Source organism: Marmota flaviventris, chromosome 7 (genome assembly GCF_047511675.1).
Source record: "Marmota flaviventris isolate mMarFla1 chromosome 7, mMarFla1.hap1, whole genome shotgun sequence".
NCBI lineage: Eukaryota > Metazoa > Chordata > Mammalia > Rodentia > Sciuridae > Marmota > Marmota flaviventris.
Window position 1 is genome coordinate 111405709 of NC_092504.1, and position 24417 is coordinate 111430125.

At 33.6% G+C, this 24417-nt stretch overlaps 1 protein-coding gene across 7 annotated transcripts in view; it reads right to left on the reverse strand.

Annotated features, from left to right (window-relative positions):
- Rapgef2 (Rap guanine nucleotide exchange factor 2) overlaps positions 1 to 24417 on the reverse strand; it is a 255100-nt gene that overhangs the window by 111850 nt on the left and 118833 nt on the right. For 4 of the 7 annotated variants that reach the window (XM_071614571.1, XM_071614572.1, XM_027926637.3 and 1 more), the window contains exons 5-7: positions 4601 to 4676; positions 2575 to 2742; positions 86 to 103 (exon numbers count right to left, since the gene is read on the reverse strand). In XM_071614571.1, coding sequence (XP_071470672.1) covers positions 86 to 103; positions 2575 to 2742; positions 4601 to 4676 — 262 coding nt within the window. Of the gene's footprint in view, positions 1 to 85; positions 104 to 2574; positions 2743 to 4600; positions 4677 to 12480; positions 12597 to 24417 lie in introns of those variants that run through there. The other 3 variants (XM_071614573.1, XM_071614570.1, XM_071614574.1) reach the window with 2 other exon arrangements.

A 24417-nucleotide genomic window follows, 5' to 3' on the forward strand; every position in this document is an offset into this window, starting at 1 on the left:
AGACATCAATATTATAAACTCATTAGTTACAATGCAAATTTACAAATAAGATTAGTGTTAGAAGATCACACACATATTACAATACCTGAGATTTAGTGCATTCCTTTGAGCCAAAATGAAATGAGTGCCATAGAGGAGGAAAGGAAAAGATGAACATTATCAGACATGCTATATTACATCTGCCAAAATGAAGATAATGTTAAAATCAGGTTAAGAATGACCATATAGAATTGGCTGTGTATAATGCTCCCTACGATCTTTAGCCATGCACTTGAAATGCACTTGCAATCACTTCATGTCACCTGTGAAGTATACTCATGCAATTCTTTTAAAAGAACTTTCCACCCTTAGTCTCACCCTATTAACCATTTACTTTCAAAGAAATACTTGTTGAGAATAAGAAAATTAGACCAACAAATAATAATAATATTCACTTAATTTTTTTACCATGGGGTGTCAAATATGCAAAACAAAATTTTGCTGTTTTCTACAATAAAATTAGGTATTTAGGTTAAATAATAAGGAACATCCAAATAAAATTAAGACGTAATTTATACCTCCAAAAGATGATCCAATGCTATATTGTTCCCAACTTAACTCATTTAGTAAAATTAATACCAACATATCACATATTAGTAAACTGGCATATGATCAATTAGTAATCAAATTAAATTTTTCATCCTAGTATTCAGTTATCCCTAAAAGTATCTGTAATATACTGCTAAAAATCAATTAAAAGATGTTGCAGCAATATAAAAAGCTATATATTTTTAAAAATAGAGCAAGAAGGGGGAGTCCTATAGGAAAAATAAATGAAGCATTCATTACTTCCACAACAGGGGGAAAAAATGGGGTGGAAGGGAGAAACAGTTATAAAATAACCCTCTCAACTTAAGTGTGACAAATATGACCATAAAATTAAACTTTAACACTGAATTTTAAGTAATCCACACTCCCTATGACACTCTCAGTTTAGAAATAAATTTGGAAAAACAATTCTAAAACCAGAATTATATTAACAATATAGTAGTAGGCTAAAATATTATGATCTATATTGTACTATTAATATGTACAGCTATTCTTAATAAATATTTCCTTTTTTCATGATGCTAAATCAACACTAAAAATATTACCTTCTTTTATTAACAATGGCAACAAAAAACCTTTTATAGTTTTTTTTTCTTTTTAATATCAAAGTCCCTCCAACAGACCAACAAAGCTGTCTTTGTGATGAGCAAAAAGCAGCCCTGTCCAAATGAACTCAATGAAATGATTCAACTATGAAATTCATGTTTAATTAAAATAGTGCATGGGCAGCAGAAGGAATAGGCAAGTTGCTGGTGGTCAAAATAACATTAAATATTGAAATACAACATTTAAATAATATTTCTCTAAGAAATAGAATATATGGAGCATAGGAATTAAATATACTACTTATACTACTTAACATTACTAAAATTTGAGAAATAATTTAAGTCTATGTACATTATTTCACGCATTTTGTATTTGCACTTAGTTGTAGAAAGAAGAGAAAATCAACTGAGAAATAGAAAGTAGTCATCATTTACCTTTTTTTCATGTATTTATTTTTAATTAATTTCCTATATAATAATCACCTGTATGGCAGCATTACATGCACAGATAAACTATCCTCTGCCTGATTTTTACATATCCAATAAATCAAGCTATTTTGTTTTTGAAAAACCAAAGATGAGAAAAATAAGGCTCTAAACTGACTTTATAGAGATCTTGTACAAAGCACTCATTATCCATGCATGTCTTGGTTCCCTCAAACATTAAAAACAACTTATTTATCAAATTTTATGAAATAATTGACAATCAAATGGGTTATAGTATTTAAGAGGATCTTTAAACCTATTAGAAATATTTCAGAGCATGTTCACATTAAGATTTTTTAAATCATCATTTCATGGGCTGGGACTGTAGCTCAGTGGCAGAGCACTTGCCTTGCATACGTGAGACACAGGGTTCAATCCTCAGCACCACTTAAAAATAAATAAACAAGTAAAATAAAGGTATGCTGTCCATCTACAACTACAAAAAAAATAAAAAAGAAAAGAAAAAAATCATCATTTCAAATTATTCTTATCTTTGTCCATTTATTAAAAAGAATCTCAGATAATTTTCTTACAATAGTGTGAAAAGCTATGAAAATTAATGTTATTTTTACATATCTACTTTTTAAATAAAATTAAAAACAGTAGGATATCAGTCATAGGAGGGGGGTGTGCACAAGAGAAAGCTAAAATTTTGGATTAAGGTAAGACATTTTAAAATATACCAATTACAACTGTATATGTGTATCACAAAACTGATCTTCAGAGAACATTTTAAGAAATAGAAGAGCTAAACAGTGTCATTTGACATCTTATTTCCACACTTCTCTTAAATCTATTCATATCATGTGTTTCCAGAAAAATTTGCATTTTGGATGGTAAGTATATTATAGAAAAGAATTATTCATCAAAAATGGAAAATTTTAAATGTCATTTAACAAAACTCCCAGAAAAAAACCCTAAAGATAAATAAAAATATTACACTTGTATAACTTACCGTATGATAGCCTCTTGGCAAAGGTGGTTTGCCCACAGGGTAAGGATCCACAGTGTCAATAATTGTTTGTCTTTCACCTTTCTGGTTGATTTTTCTAAATCTTCTTCGAGACTGTCTATGGGAGGCTTGACGCTGAAAATATTCTTCATTTTCATCCATATAGTCCACCTGAAATAAAACCCCCAAGATACTTCATGTCTCCCAACATGACATTCCATATTAGTATTAGAGACAAAAATAAAAATAAAATTTTTTTTGAAACTTACAGAAAGTCTACATTCATTCATTTTGCAAAGGCATTTGTAGACAAACTACCTAGACAAATTTTAAGTATGTTTGAACTTCTCTGAAACTAATCGGTTCTGAGTAACTTTGCTTTTATGAAGAGGCATTTTCAGTTCCACTGAAGACAATATGGGTAACTCTTGAATTTCCTGTAGTTTCAAAGGGAAGGATATTTTCAGTAATCTTTGTACTGACTTATTAGTGAAAGATCTCACCGGATACATTACCACACATTATGAAAGCAACTACTTGCATTGTCTTCACTAAAGCACACAAAAAAATCTGATGTATTTGAGTAAATCTGTAAAAACCCCAAATCCCAAGTGACTCGACCATGGCTGCTAGTAGAATGGCTTCAGTAGATTAAGGGTTTCAATTCCTACTTTTATTGCATGGCTTCCCTTTTTTTGTTATAAATAGTGTTGCTTTAAAAAAATCCTCATTTTAAACATTTTAGAAACTTTGATGAATAGATTAATAGTGAACAAAAGTTACAATAGGTCATTCTTCATCGTAGCTATACACTGAAAAATGTGATTGCTCACATAAAAAACAGGTTTAGACTCCAAGACTGTTCCTACAGTGGCAAACTCAGTAGTTTGTATAATATAGGCAAGGATTAAATACTCAAGGAATTTCAAAGACCAAAAATTTTTCAGAAAAATTCCAAACTAACATTCATGGAGAACAAAGTCTCAAGGAAATATCTAGAATGCTTTATAAGAACCAATGTTGGAAAGTCCTATTTATCTGCCCACATTTTCCCCAATCCTAAATCTTTACTCATTGCCATCGCACTTTCTCACTTAAGAGTAAATTTCATGAAATTTCACCCAAAGTTTTCACTAGCTTCAGCAAGGAATTTCTTATTTCTGATGGGCCTTCTCTCCTACAGTATAGGGAGGAACCTCAAATCTCTGAAAAATAGATCCAGATTTGTCTACCAAATGCTTTATCAAATATGAATTTAAAAGCTTCCATCATCATTTTTACTAAGCCACCACTTATTTTACAAGGTTTTCCTTCCCAGATAGAATTCTGGATGGGGCAGTGAGATATCAATGTCAACTGAATATTGGGGCTGGGAGACCCCATCCTTTCCCATCTCATTTTTATTAATTGATTTTTTTAAGAGTATATACTATCCTATCTTAAAACCATTTTTATATAGTAAGGAAGAAGTAAAACATGCTTTTTTAAACTTTACTGAAAATAATTACATTGCCAATGCCTAATTTAACATTGTGTATAATCTAATTTTTTAATTCCATAATTGAGAGATAAAGATGTCAACAGAGTGTTAATTAGCACAGTAGTTCCTAGCTATCTTTCAATTACATAAAGGAATTCAAATGATTTCCTTATGTTCAATTGTTTTTTGAATACATATCACTGTGATCCATTTAAAGTAATTCATTCATTGCAATCAATGTTCAGTGAGCTAAATAATACAATTCAAAGATTCTCCCCAAATTTCAATTAAGTGATATTATCACAGATTGACCTGTAAAGTTCAAGTATCAATCATTTAGGTACATGTCCCTTTCAACTTTCAATTTTTTACATTTAATTGAATCTTGTAAATAATTATAATATTATGATTATGAACTCAAATTCACATAAAAGATGTAAAGTAGATCCTAGGATATTAAAATACAATACAATCTTATTACAACTAGTTTATAAAAGTACCTTTACTACATAAAAATTTGGGGAGGTAAATACACAGAAATAATCTTACCACAATCATTTCAGAAGGCTCTAAAACAATGCATTCACAGCCACGCCTGAAGCTTCCTGCAGAACGCTTGCCAAAACTAGAAAGGGGGAAAAAAATCAGTTAGGGAAAACCTCAGAGATTTAAGAAATACAAGTTGTGAATTTAAGTCAATTATCCAAATAAATAAAAGTTGAAATGTTTTTCAAATTACAAAAACTACACACAGTAGAAAGAGAACTATCTTATTGTTAATACAGAAACACAAAGAAGTGTTCCAATTCTTAAGTTTCAGTCATGTACTTTTCTGGAAAATTCCAAGATAATGCTTTCAAATTAATAATGTAAGTAAAGAAGAATTGATATGAATGTGTTTTATGTTAGGTTTCTTCAAATCATTCTCAGTTGGGTGAAGTTTTAGAAAACTCCCTTAGGGATGGGAAATACCTCAAAGACAAATTACTAAAATGCCCAGGAAACATATAAAATCCAAGAAATTCTCTTCTATAACTTGCTCAAGTTAAACATTTCTTTCACCTAAAAAGTGTATTTTTCTAAATTTTCAAATCAACTTTTCCTTAACTTTTTAAGGAAAAAATACTCAATACTGCTTTTTGTTAACTAGAAAGCAATTTAATTGAATGTGAACTCAGACACAGGACCTCCACGCACGACATAAGCATATGCAAACTAGAATCAAGAACAGAACCTGGTGCAGCTATGTAGTCCTGACTTCCTTTCTCCATTAATGAACCACTTATCCCTCACTCATACACTACTCAAAAAATTCTTCTTTCCCTCCAGGAAAAAAGGGATGACAGGTTTTTGTTTTGTTTTGTTTCAACATCAACGAAAATAATTGAGTTGCTAAGATCTGATTTAACATTTATGTATACATTTTAGTAATCATTTTCAATGAACTTAAAAAAAAGTGAGAGAAAGTTTTTCCAAAGGACTCTTTTTATTAAGCAATTTTTCTAATTAATTAGGCATTGTGAGTGACTTCTGTGGAAATTCTTGTTTTTTCTGTATCAAGGAGATACACAACACTTCATGTATTAAAAGCCAGATAATGATGAAAAAAGTCAGAAAGAGGAAAAAACAGAAAAAGCCAACATTCTCATTCCATCATTTATGATCTAGCAAACCACCTGGTAACTTTGTATACTAAATTTTATTCATTTATAAAATTATCAGACTAGGTGATCGATTACTTCCTTTCCTACTCAAAAAATTACTTCTATGAGAAATCAAAGCCAGAATCAAGAGTAACACATTTGAAAAATCCTTTGAAAAATATTCATATATACATTTACAAATTTATACTCTCACAAACATACGCACTAAAGTAGAAAAACTCCACCAAGAAAAATATAATAAACCTATTTTCTTGATCACATTGCTTCTTGTACAATTAAAAGGGTCCAAATTTTAAATTTTTTTTTTTTAGTGAGTTAAATGCAATCTAAAATTCCATAGTTCTTCAATACACATAAAAACCTGTTTCTGGATTTTAAGTCTACCTAGCTGCAATTTAATTTTTTATAATATGGTTTATAATTTATTGATATACTACAAATTTTAAAATAATCTCAAAGTTTTAGTAAAATATACAACAGATTTCAGGCTCTCATGCCTTCAATTCTGTTAAATGACTAGGTAACATATAATTTTAAAGTTTATTACTAAATAAAATCATATTAAAACCTAAAAACACATTACTGGGGCTAAAAGTATGGTATTGCTCAGTGGAAGAGCACATAGTTAACGGTAGAATACAGAAAATATGAGGTCCTAGGTTTGATTCCTAGCACCAAAAAAAAAATAAATAACAAGTAAATAAGTAGATATAAAAAAATGCATGACTGTGAGATAGTACTTTCTGTCCTATTTTTTATTATAGGCCTATACTATTTTATAAACATGATTGAATGATTATCATTTTAAAAATCTAATGTAGTAAAAAAGTCAAATGTTTGTAATGCATATAATGACCCTATAATACTTGATAAAGAATAAAAACATGAAAGAACTTGTTTACAAATTTTGGCAACAAAACCGTGATAATACTCACAGAAGTAAACTATATGGCAGTCCTTTATTTTATGCCTAATTATTGTACCAACTCCCTACTTCAGAAACGAGGCTGTAAATCCTCTTTAACAATTAGCCATTAGCTCAAAAGAACTTTATGACTAGGAAGTCATGGCTCAGGTTGCATTAACACTATTACTTCAAGGATGAAAAGTTTATATTCTCTAAAATGTGCTATAAAAAATTATTCCAATGGGACCTTTTGGGCAATAGAACCTGACAAACTCTTTGCAACTATGAAAGATTCAAGGTCTACAGACACACACAAAAATGTGAACAAGAGAAACTGTAGATTCCATCAGATTAATTTCTTGAATATGCTGAATGGAAAAGGCAAATGTACCAGGACAGCTCTAGCAAGCCAAAATCTATTCTTCCAAACACAACCAGGAACCCAGAAGGAGGCTGCAGCCATGAAAGAGCCAAGGTGTAAGTCATAAATGCATAGCCATCCCTGAACCGAAGACAGAGCCTCTGACTTCTCTTAGCTTACAGACCAGGAGCCAATGTGGAAAGGGATTGACTGTGCAAGGAAATTCACTGAATCCAAAGAACACTTTTGATTCTTTGAAACAATAAGTACATAAACAAAAGTAACTAAACATAATTATTTGCTAAGTTTAAAAAAAAAATTTGGGCAAATTCTATACAAATACACCAACAAATCCATTCCTGGAAAATAGGTAGAGTCTCTAAAGGCATTGCCACAGTAAGTTGCTTATACAATAAAATGATAAAGACAAGCCTCAATATGACAAACAAAGATGGAATCAAAACCAAAAACTATTACACATATCCTTGTAAAAAACCATTTAAGATTATGATAGGGTATTGCCCTAGAAAAGTTCCCAAAGGGAAAATAAAAGATTAAGGAAATCCATGGGGCCTTCTGGAAGACCAGAGATAACTAAATTAGAATAACATTTCACCCATTTTATTAACAGCAACTCAAAGTTGGTATCATTTAAATTTCTAAAATGATGATTTAATAAAATTTAGAAATTATACAATTAAAGAATGTCTTATTAAATTAAAAGTACAACTACAAATGTACTTTTTGCTTTGGTGTTTTAAGAAAAATCAAAAATTGGTAAGAATTATTCCAAAGCATGTAACTAAATTCTGTTCTAAATGGGATCATTTTCTGTTCCTTTTTGCCACTATCAGAAGTAGACAATCCTATCAACTGCAGCATTCTTTTTTGTTATTAAACCTTATAATAAAGTGATCTATAGAATAAACACAATCCCTATCAAAATGCCCATACTTTTTTTTTTTTAACTTTTTTTACACAAGTAGAAAAGCTGGGTCCTCAAGTTCATATGGAATTCCATGGGGCACTAATAAGCCAAAACAATCTTGAAAAAGAACAACATCAAAGGACTCACTTCTAGATTTCAAAACTTATTACAAAGCTACAGCAATCAAAGCAATGTGGTTCTGGCATAATGGTAGACACTTAGGCCAAAAGAATAGAACTGCAGTCCAGAAATAAACTCATGTATCTACAGCCTGGATTTCTACAAGAGAAAGCATGAAGTTGAACCCCTCCCTCATACCATACATGAAAATTAACTCAAAGGAATCAATGGCCTAAATAAAAGCACCAAAACCATAAAACTAAAAAAATATATGAATAAATCTTCAAGCCCTTGGATTTTTTTTAAATATTAATTTCTTTTAGTTGTACACAATACCTTTGTTTTTGTTTATTTTATTTTTATGTGGTGCTGAGGATGGAACCCAGAAGGCCTTGGATTTGACAATGAATTCTTAGATGTACAGCAAAAACATGAAGAGCAAAAGAAAAAAAAACCCTGACACTTTGGATTGCATCAAAAGAAAAAAAAAAAAAGAAAAGAAAGAAAAAAAACCTCTGTGCACCAAAGGACATTATCAAGAAACTGACAACCTACAGAACAGGAGAAAATATATGCAAATCATATATCTGATAAGGACTTAATCTCTAGAATACTTGATAATTCCTAAATAGAACAACAAAAAGACAATCCAACTTAAAAGTGGCAAAGGAGGCTGGGAATGTAGTTCAATAATAGAACACATGCCTAACATGTGTAAGATCCTGGGCTCAGCCTCCAGCAATACACATACACACACACACACGCACAAGCACACGCACACGCACATGCACACGCACATGTGTGAAGAAGGCAAAGGATTTAAACAGATACTTTGCCAAAGAAGATACACAAGTGGCCAAGCACATGTAGAGCTGCTCCTTAGTTATTAGGGTAACACAACTCAAAAGCAAAAATAATCCCATCTCACACATGAAACTAAGAATGAGAAACTAGAATGGTTATAATTCATAAAGAAAGAACAAGGGTGGGGGGTGGGGAGGGAGAGAAAGAAAAAAGATAGGAAATTTTGAACTTGCACTTTGCCGATGGACATGCAAAACAGCACATAGCCACCATGGAAAACAGTCTGGCACATCCTCAGCAAGCTAAACATAGAACTGTCATATGACCCAGCAATTCTTCTCCCAGATAAATATACAAAAGAACTGAAAACATGGACTCAAACACCCATGTACACCACAACATTATTCACAAAAATCCTGGTACATAGAAACAACCCAAGCATCTAACAAATGAATGCATAAGCCAAGTGTGATATACACACAGTGGATTATTATTCAGCCTTAAAAAGGAATGGAAAACTGACAAATGCAACAACATGGATGAACCTTGAAAACATTACACTAAGGCCAACCAGCCAATCACAAAAGTACCATGTGATTCCAGTTACATAAAATATGTAGAAAGAAAGTAGATGAAAAGTTATCAAAGATTGGGGGTTGGGGGAAACGCTTCAAGGTTAGAGCTTCTGTTTGGAGTTACTAAAAAAGTTCAGGAAGCAGGTATCGTTGCTGGGTTCACACAGTGTGAGTGTAATTGATGCCAATGAATCATAGACTACATGTAATTGTACATTTTTAAAGGTTAAAGTAATACATTTTATGTTTCATATATTTTGCCACAATAAAAATAAATAAATCTTAATAGAGAAACTGTCAAAAGGATATTTGTTTTAGTGGCTTTGGATTTCTTAGCAAGACTTCAGGACTTGAGTATGAAAAAGTAGGACAAAAAGGTTGGCAATATGAACAAATAACAAACCTTAAGGACTAAGGAAGAGTTAAGCTTGGTAAACTATACCACTAATAAACCCCGAAACAATCTCATTTCTATGGTCATTTAGCAATGAAGTGATAGAGCTTGTGGGGGAAAGAAGCAGCAAGAGATAAAAAATATCACAAGTATTTTAAATGAGTGTTCAGAAAAGTCAAGTATACCTACATTTGTCTTTCACCCAGAATTTACCTCATTTTTTCTTTATTTATGGCCACATATTAAGGTCATTTGGTGTCTCGCTCACTCACTCTTGCTCTTGCTCTTTCATATTTTATTTCTTACACATACATATTTTTGCCGCTTGTTTCTTTTCCAAATGTTCATTGGACATATAATAACAGAGAGTCAATGTTACCAACACAAACCCTATAATCAATACAGTTTACAAAAATAAATAAATAAATTCAGGTCCCACTCTTAAGTGGTTTACATTTAACAAGATGAGCACACAAACAGCTGTAATCCAATGACAAGTTGAGAACTGAATTTCACTAAGAGGTGAACTCTCAATGGCTAGGCTCACTTACTAGCTAGTTGAGTGAAAAAGACAAATCAGCATTTGTAATTCAGAAAGCAATTCAAATTCAGCAAAATCACACAACGACCATCAACGGCTTTAGGGTTACCCTGTCACAGTTAAAGATTTGAATGTCCAATCTGTACAGTCAAAGCCTCTTCAGGCAGCTATAACGGAACTTCAACTAGTTAGTAGGACATCTGCTTCTTTGAAATAGCACTCATAATACTATATACTGAGATAAACAAAGTTATCTTAAAATGTTAAACTCCTTAATATTTATTTTTTAACTTTGAATTAAAAAGTCATCTCACTCTTCTAGTAGTTTCAGTCTGTGTGAACAAACACGTGTACATAAGACACAAATATAAATCGATATATACATTTCAAAAGAAAAAAAAGATGAAGGTAATAAGTTATCAGAGAGTTGGCCTGAATGTTGAAAAGCTGTTAGCCATAAAGTCAGAAGAGGGTTGGTGAAGAGGAAACATATATGGTGTGTTTTTAAGAATGTCTGTAGTCTTCTGGTTCTACACAATTTGAAAATCTAACTTCTATAGTCTATTTTAAACCCTTCTAAATTGTTTGCTGTAAAAGACAGCATACAGCTTGGTTCAAAACTATTCAATCCCAGTGTAATTTCAGAACATCCTTATCATCTTCTTTTTAACAACAATAACATGACAATTACAAGGGCTGCAGATTCATATTTGTCAATCTATTGGCTCTATGTCACATCAAAAAAAATAATAATAATTAAGCCTACCAGCAAAGGATTTATAAAAAGACCACTCGCAGCAAAATAAGTAGGTTAACCAGTAAGTTAAATATTTTTACAGATGAAAATGGCATGATTTGTAGTACCCAGAAATATGCAAACCAACAATGACTAATTAGCTTCCACATTAAGTAAAATGGGAAAGATTTTTAATAGCCTGCTAAACTTGCCTTCAAGTTCAAGACCCATAACCAGAAAGCACAAATGTTTGAGAATATTACATTTCACCTAATTTTCACAAATACCCCTAAGTAATGAAACACTGGGCTGGGTGTTGTAGGTGCTGTATGGCCAACTGTTTCTGTAACCACATTTTCCCCACCTAAGCAGTCAAGAGCATTTTCTATGGGTGTTGAGTTTTCCATGAAAGGCAGGCACTCGGCACAGAAGCCCTAATGTCCCTAAATTTGCCCCTTTTACGGGCCTATATGTTTTTGTTGTATTTCAGAACTACTCAGTGGAATGCAACTTCTCAGAACTGGAATGTAAACTTATTCACGTCTGGCTACAGAAAGCAAGAGAGTATACAACAATCATGCTGAGATTATAGTGGTAGGTGATCCAAATTCACAAAATGGTTAAAAGTATGATACTCTGAGATATCAATTTTTTATATCTTCATTTCAAGAAATCTTAAAAATCTAAGTAAATGACTGGACTAATGTTCCTAAACCAAAATCAAACAAATATGCTTAGGACTTAGAAAAAAAATCCCCATACCATTATCTTTGGAAAGCACAGTAGCAATTAAATCGGGGGGAAAATATTCTTAACAAGTAACTGCTGATGCTGTCAATTCCATTCTCAAAAGCAAGATATACAAGAATAAATTTTAATAGAGGTATAAAAGAAATGTAGGTTAAAAGACTTGTCATAAAAATACATTTAATCTTTTAAAATACTTTTGCTTCATTCAGTTTAAAAAAAACAGCTTTTCAAAACAAAAATCATATACATAACAAGTATACATACAAATTACATGTATGAATGTAAATTACAACTTTTTCTAAAGAATAGACTTTAACCAGCTAATATTTCAGAAGTATTTGGAAAATTGGATACACACTTAAGCATCTCTAAATTCCTTTCAAGGTTCACTAAGAAATATCCCAACAATCACCACCAAGCACATATTAACAGAGCTTTGCTCCTCTATGAAGTGAATCTCCACATTTAACCTTTACTTATAAAAATAGATCACGAGAAAAAAATATGACAAGCAAGGCCTCGTAGCTGCATTTCCCCCGCCTCTAGTTCATTCCTTAGTAGTTTGTTGTCTATTTAATTAACATAAGTACCATACAGTTGACATTTACACTATTAGCATTTTCGTTTCTTTAAAAAAAAAAAATCTAACCTGCACTGTCTTCAATATCTTTGAAGCAACAGTAACAGCGACAGTGCTGCCACCTTCTACAGGAGCTCTCTTCTCTGCAGCACTGAGCACTCCCCATTTCCCCGTGTGTTTTCTCCTGGTGACTCCATGCTGCTGTAGCTTGTAGAGAGCCAACATTCCTTCTGACGGCTAATTTCCTGCTTCAATGACCGACCCACCCACCCCTCCTGGCTGCATTATGTGTTACGCATGTTGTATGGGCACTCTTTCCGCATACCAGTCTCATGACCTCAGCAGCTGCCTGACAGACACTCTTTATCAATTTCTATTAATTCATTATCTACTCTCTTGTAAGTCAAGGACAAGTAGGAAACTCTGCAATGTCTGCTGTCCTATGAGTCTTCAAGGTCAAATGCTTAGATGTGTTCACAATGCAGTTCTGTTGTTAAATTTTACCAAAGCTGTACTAGAAACTAGTTGCTCTCCACCAAAAAAGATGCTGAATTGTATACCTGGCCTGAGGGATTATTGTGGTACAGACTAGCATAAATTTAAATCAACACAGCAAGGGGAAAGTTGAAAGAGACTGCTTTTACTCTTGCTTTCCCCTCAAAAGGAAAAAAGGTGGCTCTTACCTCAGCTGTACTGGGGTGAAGAGAGCAAACAGTTTTTCCCTCTTGCCACAAACTAAACCAGCAAAGGACAGTGGGTGCAAGGACTACACTTTGGTAATGTCTATGTCCTCGTGACTGAACTACTAGAGAACAGCTCAGCTAAATTGATCTGCTGCTATCAGTCTACACAGTGGCACAAACAGGTCTCTGCTGATCACAGTGCTTTGAACACAGATGGCAGCTGGACGGTTTATACAAAAGTTATGGTCCATAACAGATTTTTCCCTTCAGCATGTAGACACATGCCTTATCCAAAATGCCTCTGTTAAATGTTCATCATTGCACTGTGCAAAGCTGACCATGTATGAGTTGAATAGATAAGAAGGTTTGGCTCCAATATCTTGCCTACAAATGACCTAGTTTTTATAAAATTCATTAGAGAAGCAAAATTAACAAATGCATTATTAAGAAATAACCAAGCAGGACTGGGGTTGTAGCTTAGTGGTAGAGTGCTTGCCTAGCATGTGTGTGGCACTGTGTTCAATTCTCGGCACTGCATATAAAATAAAGGTACAGACAACTAAAAATATATTTTTTTAAAAAAAGGAAGAACCAAAACTTCTACATACTTCTATATATATAAATAGTAGACATGTTTTATTTTAAAGATAAAACCTAAACAGAAATTCAGGTCACTTGACTAGTATATTTTATATTTACTGAACACTGAAAAAACATACTTCCAAGAATGGAAAAGCATAAATTCACACACATGAATAAGTTCTTAATAATAATAATTTCTCAAGCAATAAAATGTCTATTGGTTAATTCACAGTAATCAAATGTGTTGTAGATAAATGATTGCTCCTTCTAATTCTTCCCAAAAGTAACACTAGTAATAATATTTAACCTGTTTTAGAGCTTTCCTTACGGATCACAGTGGTAAAGCCCTATTATTTATCATCAAAAAATAGTTTAGGAATAAAGTAATAAAGGATGTGCACGGGCTAGATACAAAAAAATCTACCCCAAAAACCTTAGCCTTTCAAAGAGAAATTCTTAAAGACTTAAATGAAGAGATATACCATGTTCATGGTATATGATTTGAAAAGCTAATATCGTTAAGATGGTATTCTTTCCAAATTCATATTAAGCTTTAGCACAATTCCAATTAAATCCTAACAACCATTCTTGACACCAACAATCTAATTTTAAAGTTATCTGGAAAACAAAGATACAGAAGATAAACAATTTTGATAAAGAACAAAGTTGGAACTTATAATATGCATATGATTTCAAAAAGTACTCTTAAGCTACACTAATGAAGATAGTACATATTGGTGTAAAAACTGATATGTATATTGTTGGGACTGCAAATTACTGCAACCTACTATGGAAAGCAATATGGGGATTGCTTAGAAAACTTGGAATGGAACTACCATTTGACAGAATTCTCCCACTCCTTGGTCTATATCCAAAGGACCTAAAAACAGCATAATACAATGATGCAGCCACATCCTTGTTTATAGTAGCTCAACTCACAATAGCCAAGCTATGGAAAAAACCTAGGTGTCCTTCAACGAATGAATGGATAATGAAATGTGGTATGTATACACAGTGGAATATTACTCAGCCATAAAGAAGAATGGGATTATGGCATTTGCCTGTAAATGGATGGAACTGGACACTACGATGCTAAGTGAATAAGCCAATGCACCCCCCAAAAGGCCAAATGTTGTCTCTGCTTTGTGGATGTAATCTCAAAACAAGGAGATTAGGGAGGGGAATAATAGAAATAGATTGGACTAGACAAAGGAAAACAAAGGGAAGAGGAGGGGAATAGAAAATACAGTAGACTTAATAGGTCACAACTTTGCTACCCTTGTATACATGACCAGGGTAACTCCACATCATGTACAATCATAAGAGTGGGAAGCTAACAGAATAAGTTATACTTTATGCATGTATATTCTATCAAAATACAATCTACTGTCATGTATAACTAAAAATAAAAAATAATTGATATGTAGAGTAACAGAAGAAAGATTTCAGAAATAGATCTAAACAAGCATTTTTATAGTTAAATATTTTATGTAACTATTTTTACATTAGGTCAGGCACAGTGGTGTATGCCTGTAATCTCAGCAGCTCAGGAGGCTGAAGCAGGAGGATCACAAGTTCAAAGGCAGCCTCAGCAACTTGGTGAGGCCCTAAGCAACTCAGCAAGATCCTGTCTCTAAATAAAATATTTTTAAAAGGACTGAGGATGTGGCTCAATGATAAGCAGTCCTGCGTTCAATCCCTAGTACTCCCCACCCCCCAAAAAAAATCACTGATTTTTAACAAATGTGTCAAGGCAATTCAATGGATAAATAAATGTTCTTTTCAATGAGTTGTTCTAGGACTATTGAATATCACATGAAGAATAGGAAACTTCATAACACTCAGAAAAATTAAAGTAAAAAATGGATCTCAGGCCTACATTGGAAGAGCTAAAACTATTAAATTTCTAGAAGAAAAATATAAGAAAAATTTTATGACCTCAGATTAAAAAGAGATTTTTTTTTTTTTAAATAGGGCATGAAAATACAAACTATGAGTGAAAACTTTGACAATACAGAAAGACATAGTTAAGAAAAAGGCAAAGCACAGATTGGGATAAAAAATTTGCAAAATATATTAAACAAATGAATTGTACCCAGAATACATAAAGAATGCTTAACAGGGCTGGGTTTGTGGCTCAGTGGTAGAGTGCTTGCCTCACATGTGTGAGGCACTGGGTTTGATTCTCTGTACCACATATAAACAAATGAATAAAATAAAGGTCCATCAAAAACCTTAAAAAAATTTTTAAAAAAGAATGCTTAACAACTCAAAAATAAGATAGATAATCCAACTTTTTTAATGGGTATAAGATTTGAACTAATGTTTCATCAAAGAAGATAAATGGTCAATGAGCACATGGGGATGTAGCTCAGTAGTAGTAAAGTACTAGCCTAGCATGCACAAGGCACTGTGTTCAATTCCCAATACCACCAAAACAAAAAACATAAAACAAAAAATAAAAAAAAACCCACCTCAACACAGTAGTCTTCAGAGAAATGCAAAATAAAATCACAGAATATGGCCATTGACCTACTAGAATGACTAACATGAAAACTGACAATACTGTGTTGGACAAGATGTGAAGCAACCAGAAATCTCATAAACTATTATTATGAGTGCAAAATATATGGAAAACAGTGTAACTGGCCATTCCTAAAATGGTTAAACACACACTTACATATAACCCAACAATTCCACTCCTAGGTATTTATCCAAGAATGAGCAATAAAGCAAAACTTCAAAGTTGTCTGAGTCTGTTCTATTACCTTTCATCATAGCTATAACCATCTTTTTTTTTTTCATCCATATTCTCCCTATTTATCTAACCCCCTATCTACCTACCCACATTTGGCCAATCTTTTTCAGGTGTCCCCAGTCCCAAATTACCCCTTTAGGTCTGTATAGGTCCCATCTGTTTTATCAGTGAATGTAACCCAACATGCCTAAAATCAAGTCTCTTCATTTCAAACTGATATTCATCCTTTTTATTTGATTACAGTTGTCAAAGGCAGCATCACGCTATAGACATCCAAGTTCAAAGCAGTGGAATCATGCCTGGCTTCTTCTCCTTTTCTATAAACTTCAGTCAATAAATTCCATCAGTTTCTATCCCTAAATTACTCTTCCATGTGACCCACCAATTTCTATTCTGATGACAATATTGGGTGCTTAACACATCAAAACCATTGAAATAAGGCTCCTACCTCTGGTCTCAACTTAACCCAATACTCCATGAATCCTCTCTTTCTACTGATCTACCTTTAATGGTTACTCATGTGATTGAAAGTCATTAGGCCAGCCTCTAAATTCAAATCTGATGGATCACCTGTTTGCAAGCATTTAATGTGAAAGAGTCTAAGCTCCAGACCCAGCTGGAGTAAATCAAAAATCCCTATGGCCTGCTATGTCATATGAATCCAGGAACTTGAATGGTTTGGAAACCTCTATTCTGGGCAATTACCTTCAATATAATCTTCATATATGTCCCAAATAACCTTCTAGCCATCTTTATTGTCAAACACAAGGACTCTAACATCTTTTCTAAGCTATGTACCACAGGCAAATTCATACTTCATGAGCCTGAGTGGTAATCAGGTAAGCTCTTCTCCACTATATTTGAAAGACTATAATTTAGTCTTTCAAAATAATCAATAATCAAAGAGGAAAACAAACCACCTTTAGTAACATAAATAAACAAATATGGCTGGAAGAACAACCCATATCTCAATAATAACCCTAAATGTTAATGGCTTAAACTCACCAATTAAGAGACACAGGCTAGTAGAATGGATCACAAAACAAGACCCAACAATATGCTCCCTACAGGAGACGCATTTGATAGGAAAAGACATACATAGGCTGAAGGTAAAAGGTTGGGAAAAATCATATCACTCATATGGACTTCGGAAACAAGCAGGAGTGTCCATACTCATATCAAATAAAATAGATTTCAAGCCAAAGTTAATCAAAAGGGATAAAGAGGGACACTACATACTGCTTAAGGGAACCATACACCAACAAGACGTAACAATCATAAATATATATGCCCCAAACAATGGTGCAGCTATGTTCATCAAACAAACCCTTCTCAAGTTCAAGAGTCTAATAGACCACCATACAATAATCATGGGAGACTTCAACACACCTCTCTCGCCACTGGACAGATCTTCCAAACAAAAGTTGAATAAGGAAACTATAGAACTCAATAACACAATTAATAACCTAGACTTAATTGACATATATAGAATATACCACCCAACATCAAGCAGTTACACTTTTTTCTCAGCAGCACATGGATCCTTCTCAAAAATAGATCATATATTATGTCACAGGGCAACTCTTAGACAATATAAAGGAGTAGAGATAATACCATGCATCTTATCTGATCATAATGGAATGAAACTGAAAATCAACGATAAAAGAAGGAAGGAAAAAGCATACATCACTTGGAGAATGAACAATAGGTTACTGAATGATCAATGGGCTATAGAAGACATCAAGGAGGAAATTAAAAAATTCTTAGAGATAAATGAAAACACAGACACAACATATCGGAATCTATGGGACACATTGAAAGCAGTTCTAAGAGGAAAATTCATTGCTTGGAGTTCATTCCTTAAAAAAAGAAAAAACCAACAAATAAATGATCTCATACTTCATCTCAAAATCCTAGAAAAAGAAGAGCAAAACAACAGCAAAAGAAGTAAAAGGCAAGAAATAATTAAAATCAGCTGAAATTAATGAAATCGAAACAAAAGAAACAATTGAAAAAATTGACAAAACTAAAAGTTAGTTCTTTGAAAAAATAAACAAAATCGACAGACCCTTAGCCATGCTAGCGAAGAGAAGAAGAGAGAGAACTCAAATTACTAGCATACGGGATGAAAAAGGCAATATCACAACAGACACTTCAGAAATACAGAAGATAATCAAAAATTATTTTGAATCCTTATACTCCAATAAATTAGAAGATAGTGAAGGCATAGATAAATTTCTTAAGTCATATGATCCAAACATCCCTGAAAATTAGGACTTCCAGGATGAATTATCACACACTTATTTATACCAAGGATCATATGTGACAATTCCCTGACTGAAGACTTTCAGCATCAGATGACCTGGATACTGCATAAACCACACACACAAAACTTAAGTCCTTCTCTTTAAGGGTACTTACTTTGTTAAGACACTACAAAACGCCAGTGCTCCAAAGACCCACAAAAGCCTATATTTATATGTATAGCACATCTGTGATGCTGTAGTTATAGCAACCAAATTCCCAACTTGATCCAGCAATTGAACTCCCTCTCTAGAGAACAGTTTTGCTCTGTGCAGCAGGTTATCACGTCAGAATACGATTTCAAAGTGGAACAAGGGATTTAAATTATGCTGAAAATCACGCTAGCTTTCCAGGATAAAGACATTTCATACTAAGGCAGGAGGTACAACTAATACCCAGTATATCCCATTTTCTCTTTTTTACATGTTTCACTCAACTCCTTTAATGCATAGAACTATCTGATTTCAAATTTAAAATGGAATATATTTACATTCAGTGCAATTAAACTTTCTGTTCCTTATCATCAACTCTATAGTCAAGCCAAGTGGACTTTGTTTTTTGGTACTAAGACTGAACCCAGGGATGCTTTACCACTGAGCTTCATCACCAGCACTCCTTATTTTTTACTTTGAGTCAGGGCCTTGCTAAATTGCTGAGAGGGGCCCAAACTTGCAAACCTTCTGCTTCAGCCTCCTGAGTTGCTGGGATTACAGGCATGTGCTTCAGCACCCAGTCCTTTGTTGGTATGTTTCCTAATTTTCTCTGACTTATTTGAAACTTTCTCCCAGCATTTCTTAAAGTCTTTAACATATATCTTGCCTGACATACACTATGAAAATATCAGAATTTGAGTCAACTTTTGGTAAGACAAATACGAATTACAGGTGATATAAGACCCGGGGGAGTGTGGCTGAGCTGAAGAGTGTGAGCAAGAGCAGAGGAAAAGAATGATCTAACAGAAATAATTAAAATAATTAACATGCCACAAGAATGAGAGGAGAAAATAAAGTGAATGTATACAATCGAGACTGCTGGTTGGCTACTCCACTGTCCACTCTCTCCTTTCTTGTTAGAAACTTATTTTCATATTGGTTTTGTGTTTTGTTTTGCTCTTAAACAGGGTCCACAACATTGCAAAATAATAGATTCCATGTCCCAGGACCCTGAGCTAGCCATATGACTACATTCTGGACAGCGAGCTACAAAGAGAAATGTTGCCTCTAGGATTTCTGACTTGGATGGAAACTTAATAAAAAAAACCTTCTTTCTTTCCCCCTGATTCTGGTTTCCAATGCAGATATAATGACTAGAAGCCAGCAGCATCTATGCCATGAATTGACCCTGAAAATGGAAGCCATGTGCTGATTTAGGTAGAGAATAAAGAAGCCTATAACTTCTCACACCATACAACCACCACCATACCATCCTGGACTGCCTACCTCCAGATTTCCTCTACGTGAGAGAAAACGTAGCCCTTGTTGTGTTTATGCAATTGTTTTATGCAACCAAACGAGTTGCAATTAACAGAGTAAGCAGACTGACATCTAGCAAGACATCTTTTGCCTTTTCCCTCTTTGGCACCCCTGCACTAGTCAATCAGAATCAACTTCTCAAGAACTTCACCAGATTCTGTCTTCCATTGTCTTGCTACCTCATTTTCCTAATTCTTATCCTCTATGTTAACCAAATATTAAGTAAACCATTAGTCACTGAAAATATTGTTCTAAAGGGCTTTTTAAAAGGGACAGGTTAAATAATCAATAAGCGGATGCCAACAAATTAAGAAAGCTTCTGCACAGCAAAAAAAAGAAGAAGAAGAAGAAAAAGAATGATTATAAAAGTGTGAAAAGGTTTATTCCAACAAGATGGGAGTAAATCTTGGCCAATTACTCCTCCTACAGGGGATTAACATCAAGAATATATGAAGAACTAAAAAAACTTAACACCAAAAATAAATAAATAACCCAATCAATAAATGGGCAAAAGAACTAACTAAATAGAAACTTCTCAAAAGAAGAAATACAAATGGCCAACAAATATATGAAAAAATGTACAACATCTCTAGCAATCAAGGAAATGCAAATCAAAACTACACTAAAATTTTCTCTCAGTCAAATCAGAATGGCAACAATCAAGAATACAAATAATGAGGGCTGAGGTTGTGGATCAGAGGTAGAGCATTCACCTACCATGAGTGAGGCACTGGGTTCTATCCTCAGCACCACATAAAAATAAAATATATTGTATCTAACTATAACTGAAAAATGAATGTTTTTTTAAATAAGAATACAAATAATGATACAGTGCTGACAAGGATATGGGGATAAAGGTACATTTGTACATTGTTGGTGGGACTGCAGACTAGTACAACCACTCTGGAAAGTAGTACAAAGTTCCCTCAAATGGTAGGAATGGAACTACCATATGACCAGTTATCCCACTCCTTGGTATTTCCCAAAAGAACTAAAATCAGCACACTATAGTGATAACAGTCAAAGCAAAGTTTATAACAGCACAATTCACAATAGCTAAACTATGGAATCAACAAAGTCCTTTGACAAATGAATGGATTAAGAAATTGTGGTATACATGCACAATGGAGTATTACTCAGCTATAAAGAAGAATGGAATTATGGCACTTGCAGATAAATGGATAGAAATTGAATTCCATGCATGTATGATTTTGTCAGAACAAACGCCACTACTTTGTAAAACTAGGAGGTTCTACTAAATAAAATTAAATTTTAAAACTTGATTAAAGTAAAAAATAAATCAAGGTTAAAAATGCAATCCTGAATCCACAGAAATCAACCAAAACCTATTAAAATGTCTGCTGTGCAGATGCTGAAGAAGCAAAGATAGCACAATTCATGCCCATGAAAAATCTTACATTGTAGTATGGATATGGAGTGATTAATTCTGATAGGAATAAATGGGTAGGATCCCCAAAGAATATAGAGTACGTGGTTTTCACAAGTGGATGGGTGGAGTGGGGAAGAAGGTGGAAACAATGAGGTAAAGATTCTAGCAAAGGGGAGGCCCAGGCAAAGGTGTGCCCAGGCAGTAATCCATTTGGTATAACTGTTCAATGTGTGTAAAGAGTGATAGCTTCCCTTTTTACTCACTAAGCCTGGGAAGCCCTTTAGGCTCATTATACAGGATTTCAACAAGAAAAATTCTGTGCTTTTTAACAATTATCATGGCACTATGGAAGAAATACCAAAAGCATTTGGGGAGCTACCTTAATAGAGCAGGTGACACCTGAACAAAGGCAGAAGCAGTGGTGACAGAAACATTATTTTAAAGCCCTGGAAGAAAATAGATGCCAACCAAGACTCTCCTATCCAGCAAAATTAAGCTTTAGATTTGATGATGAAATAAAGACTTTCCATGATAAACAAAACTTAAAAGAACTTACAACTAGAAAGCCTGCACTACAGAACGTCCTCAGCAAAATACTGCATAAGGAGGAAATGAAAAACAACAATGAAAATCAGAAGAGGGGAGAATTACACTAAAGGGAAAACTAATCAAAGAGAAAACTAGTCAAATTAAATTCCAAAAACAAACAAAAATGACCAGGAATACAAATCATGTCTCAATAATAATTCTGAATGTTAATGGCCTAAACTCACCAATTAAAAGACACAGACTGGCAAATTTGGATTAAAATAAAAGACCCAACAATATGCTGCCTTCAAGAGACTCATCTCATAGGAAAAGACATCCACAAACTGAAGATGAAAGGTTGGAAGAAAACAGACCACTCACACGGACTGCTGAAACAAGCAGGGGTTTCCATACTCTTATTAAATAAAGTAGACTTCAAGCCAAAGTTAATCAAAAGGGATAAAGGACATTTCATACTGCTCAAGGGAACCATACATCAACAAGACATAACAATTATAAATATATATGCCCCAAATAATGGAGCATCCATGTTCAACAAACTCTTTGCAAGTTCAAGAGTCAAATAGACCACAACACAATAATTCTGGGTGACTTTAACATACCTCTTTCACCACTGGATAGATCTTCCAAACAAAAGCTGAACAAAGAAACTATAAAACTCAATAACAGAATCAATAACTTATACTTAATTGACATATATAGAATATTTCATCCATCAATAAGCAAATACACTTTCTTCTCTGCAGCACATGGGATCCTTCTCTACAATAGACCATGTATTATGCCACAAAGCAACTCTAAGCAAATACAAAAAAAGCAGACCCTACATTCTACCAGATCATAATGAAACGAAATTAGAAATCAATGATAAAATAAAAAATAAAAGCTACTCCATTTGTAGGTAAATGAATGGAGCTGGAAAATATCATGCTAAGTGAAGTAAGCCAATCTCAAAAAACCAAAGGCCAAATGTTCTCTCTGATATGTGGATGCTGATCCATAATTGGGAGGGGTGGAGAATGGAGGAACTTGGATTGGGCAAAGGTGAGGGGGAGGGGGAGGAGTGGGGCAGAAGCATGGGGGCAGGAAAGATGGTGGAATGAGATGGACATCATTACCCTAGGTACATGTATGACAGCATATAAGGCTGTGACGTTACATCATGTGCAACCCAGAGAAATAAAAAGCTATGCTGCAATTGTGTACAATGAAAAAAATAGTCAATAATAATGTATAAATACATCTGAAAATAAATACTTCTAAAACATCAAAAAATTGCTTCACTGTTAATTCTGAAGCTTTATTTTGTAATAAAGTCACAATCTAATAACTTTGAGTTATTTTTTTGGTCATTGACTTCTGTGAAGGGCTGAGAATTCTAATTTAGATATTAAAGACTCGCTCAGTCTGTTTCTAAACTTGTTGTCAGGATTATGGGGACAAGATAGTTAATCAAGTTTTGTGTTAGCTCATGGAGTTGCAGTATTTTTCTACTCATTTATTTGTCATTTTAAATAAAGCAGACTTCAAGCCAAAGTTAATCAAAAGGGTTAAAGAAGGACATTTCATAACATTTACAAAACAAAGAAACAAAAAAGTCCAAATACACCAAAGACCAAAATAGTGTACTAGATATTTAAGACATGGACCTTTATAATTAGACAGACTCTTCTGTGAATTTATGGTGTTTAAAATCCTAGGAGGGAAAAATCACCATTTTAAAAATGTGATTTTCTTAATAGAATCAAATGTATGATAGAAGTCTCTAAGAAAGTGCCTTTAATAGAAATGATCATGCATACCTTATTTAGTCCTAAAAAAAATAACATCTTTATTGTTCTGATAGTTTAAAACTTTCTATGTCTTTTATATGAAACTATTGGTAAGCAGTCTGTTTACTTCCTATTTATTCTGTGGCCAGTATAGAGGCTGTGAGGTTGAAGGAAAAAACAAGCCCAGGCTAGCTGCAAGCCTAGGAACTTGAAAGGTGACGAAAGAAGGATTATAATTCATGCTAGGAACCAGAGAGATTAGGAAAAAGACCTTTGCAGACAATGCTGGCTTCTAGTGCATGGGCTTTAGGGTCAAATTGACTGGATTATATTGGGCAAAAGAACAAGTAGGCACAGTGATCTGTTTATTCTGAGTGTCTAAGAAGTTATGTCTATACCTCGCACTACAGTGAAGTGCCATCAAAATTGAAGTTTGGTCTGTGCGCCCATTTCATATTTTGGGGTTATTCTGTTCATTCTGAAACAGTTTTGGTAG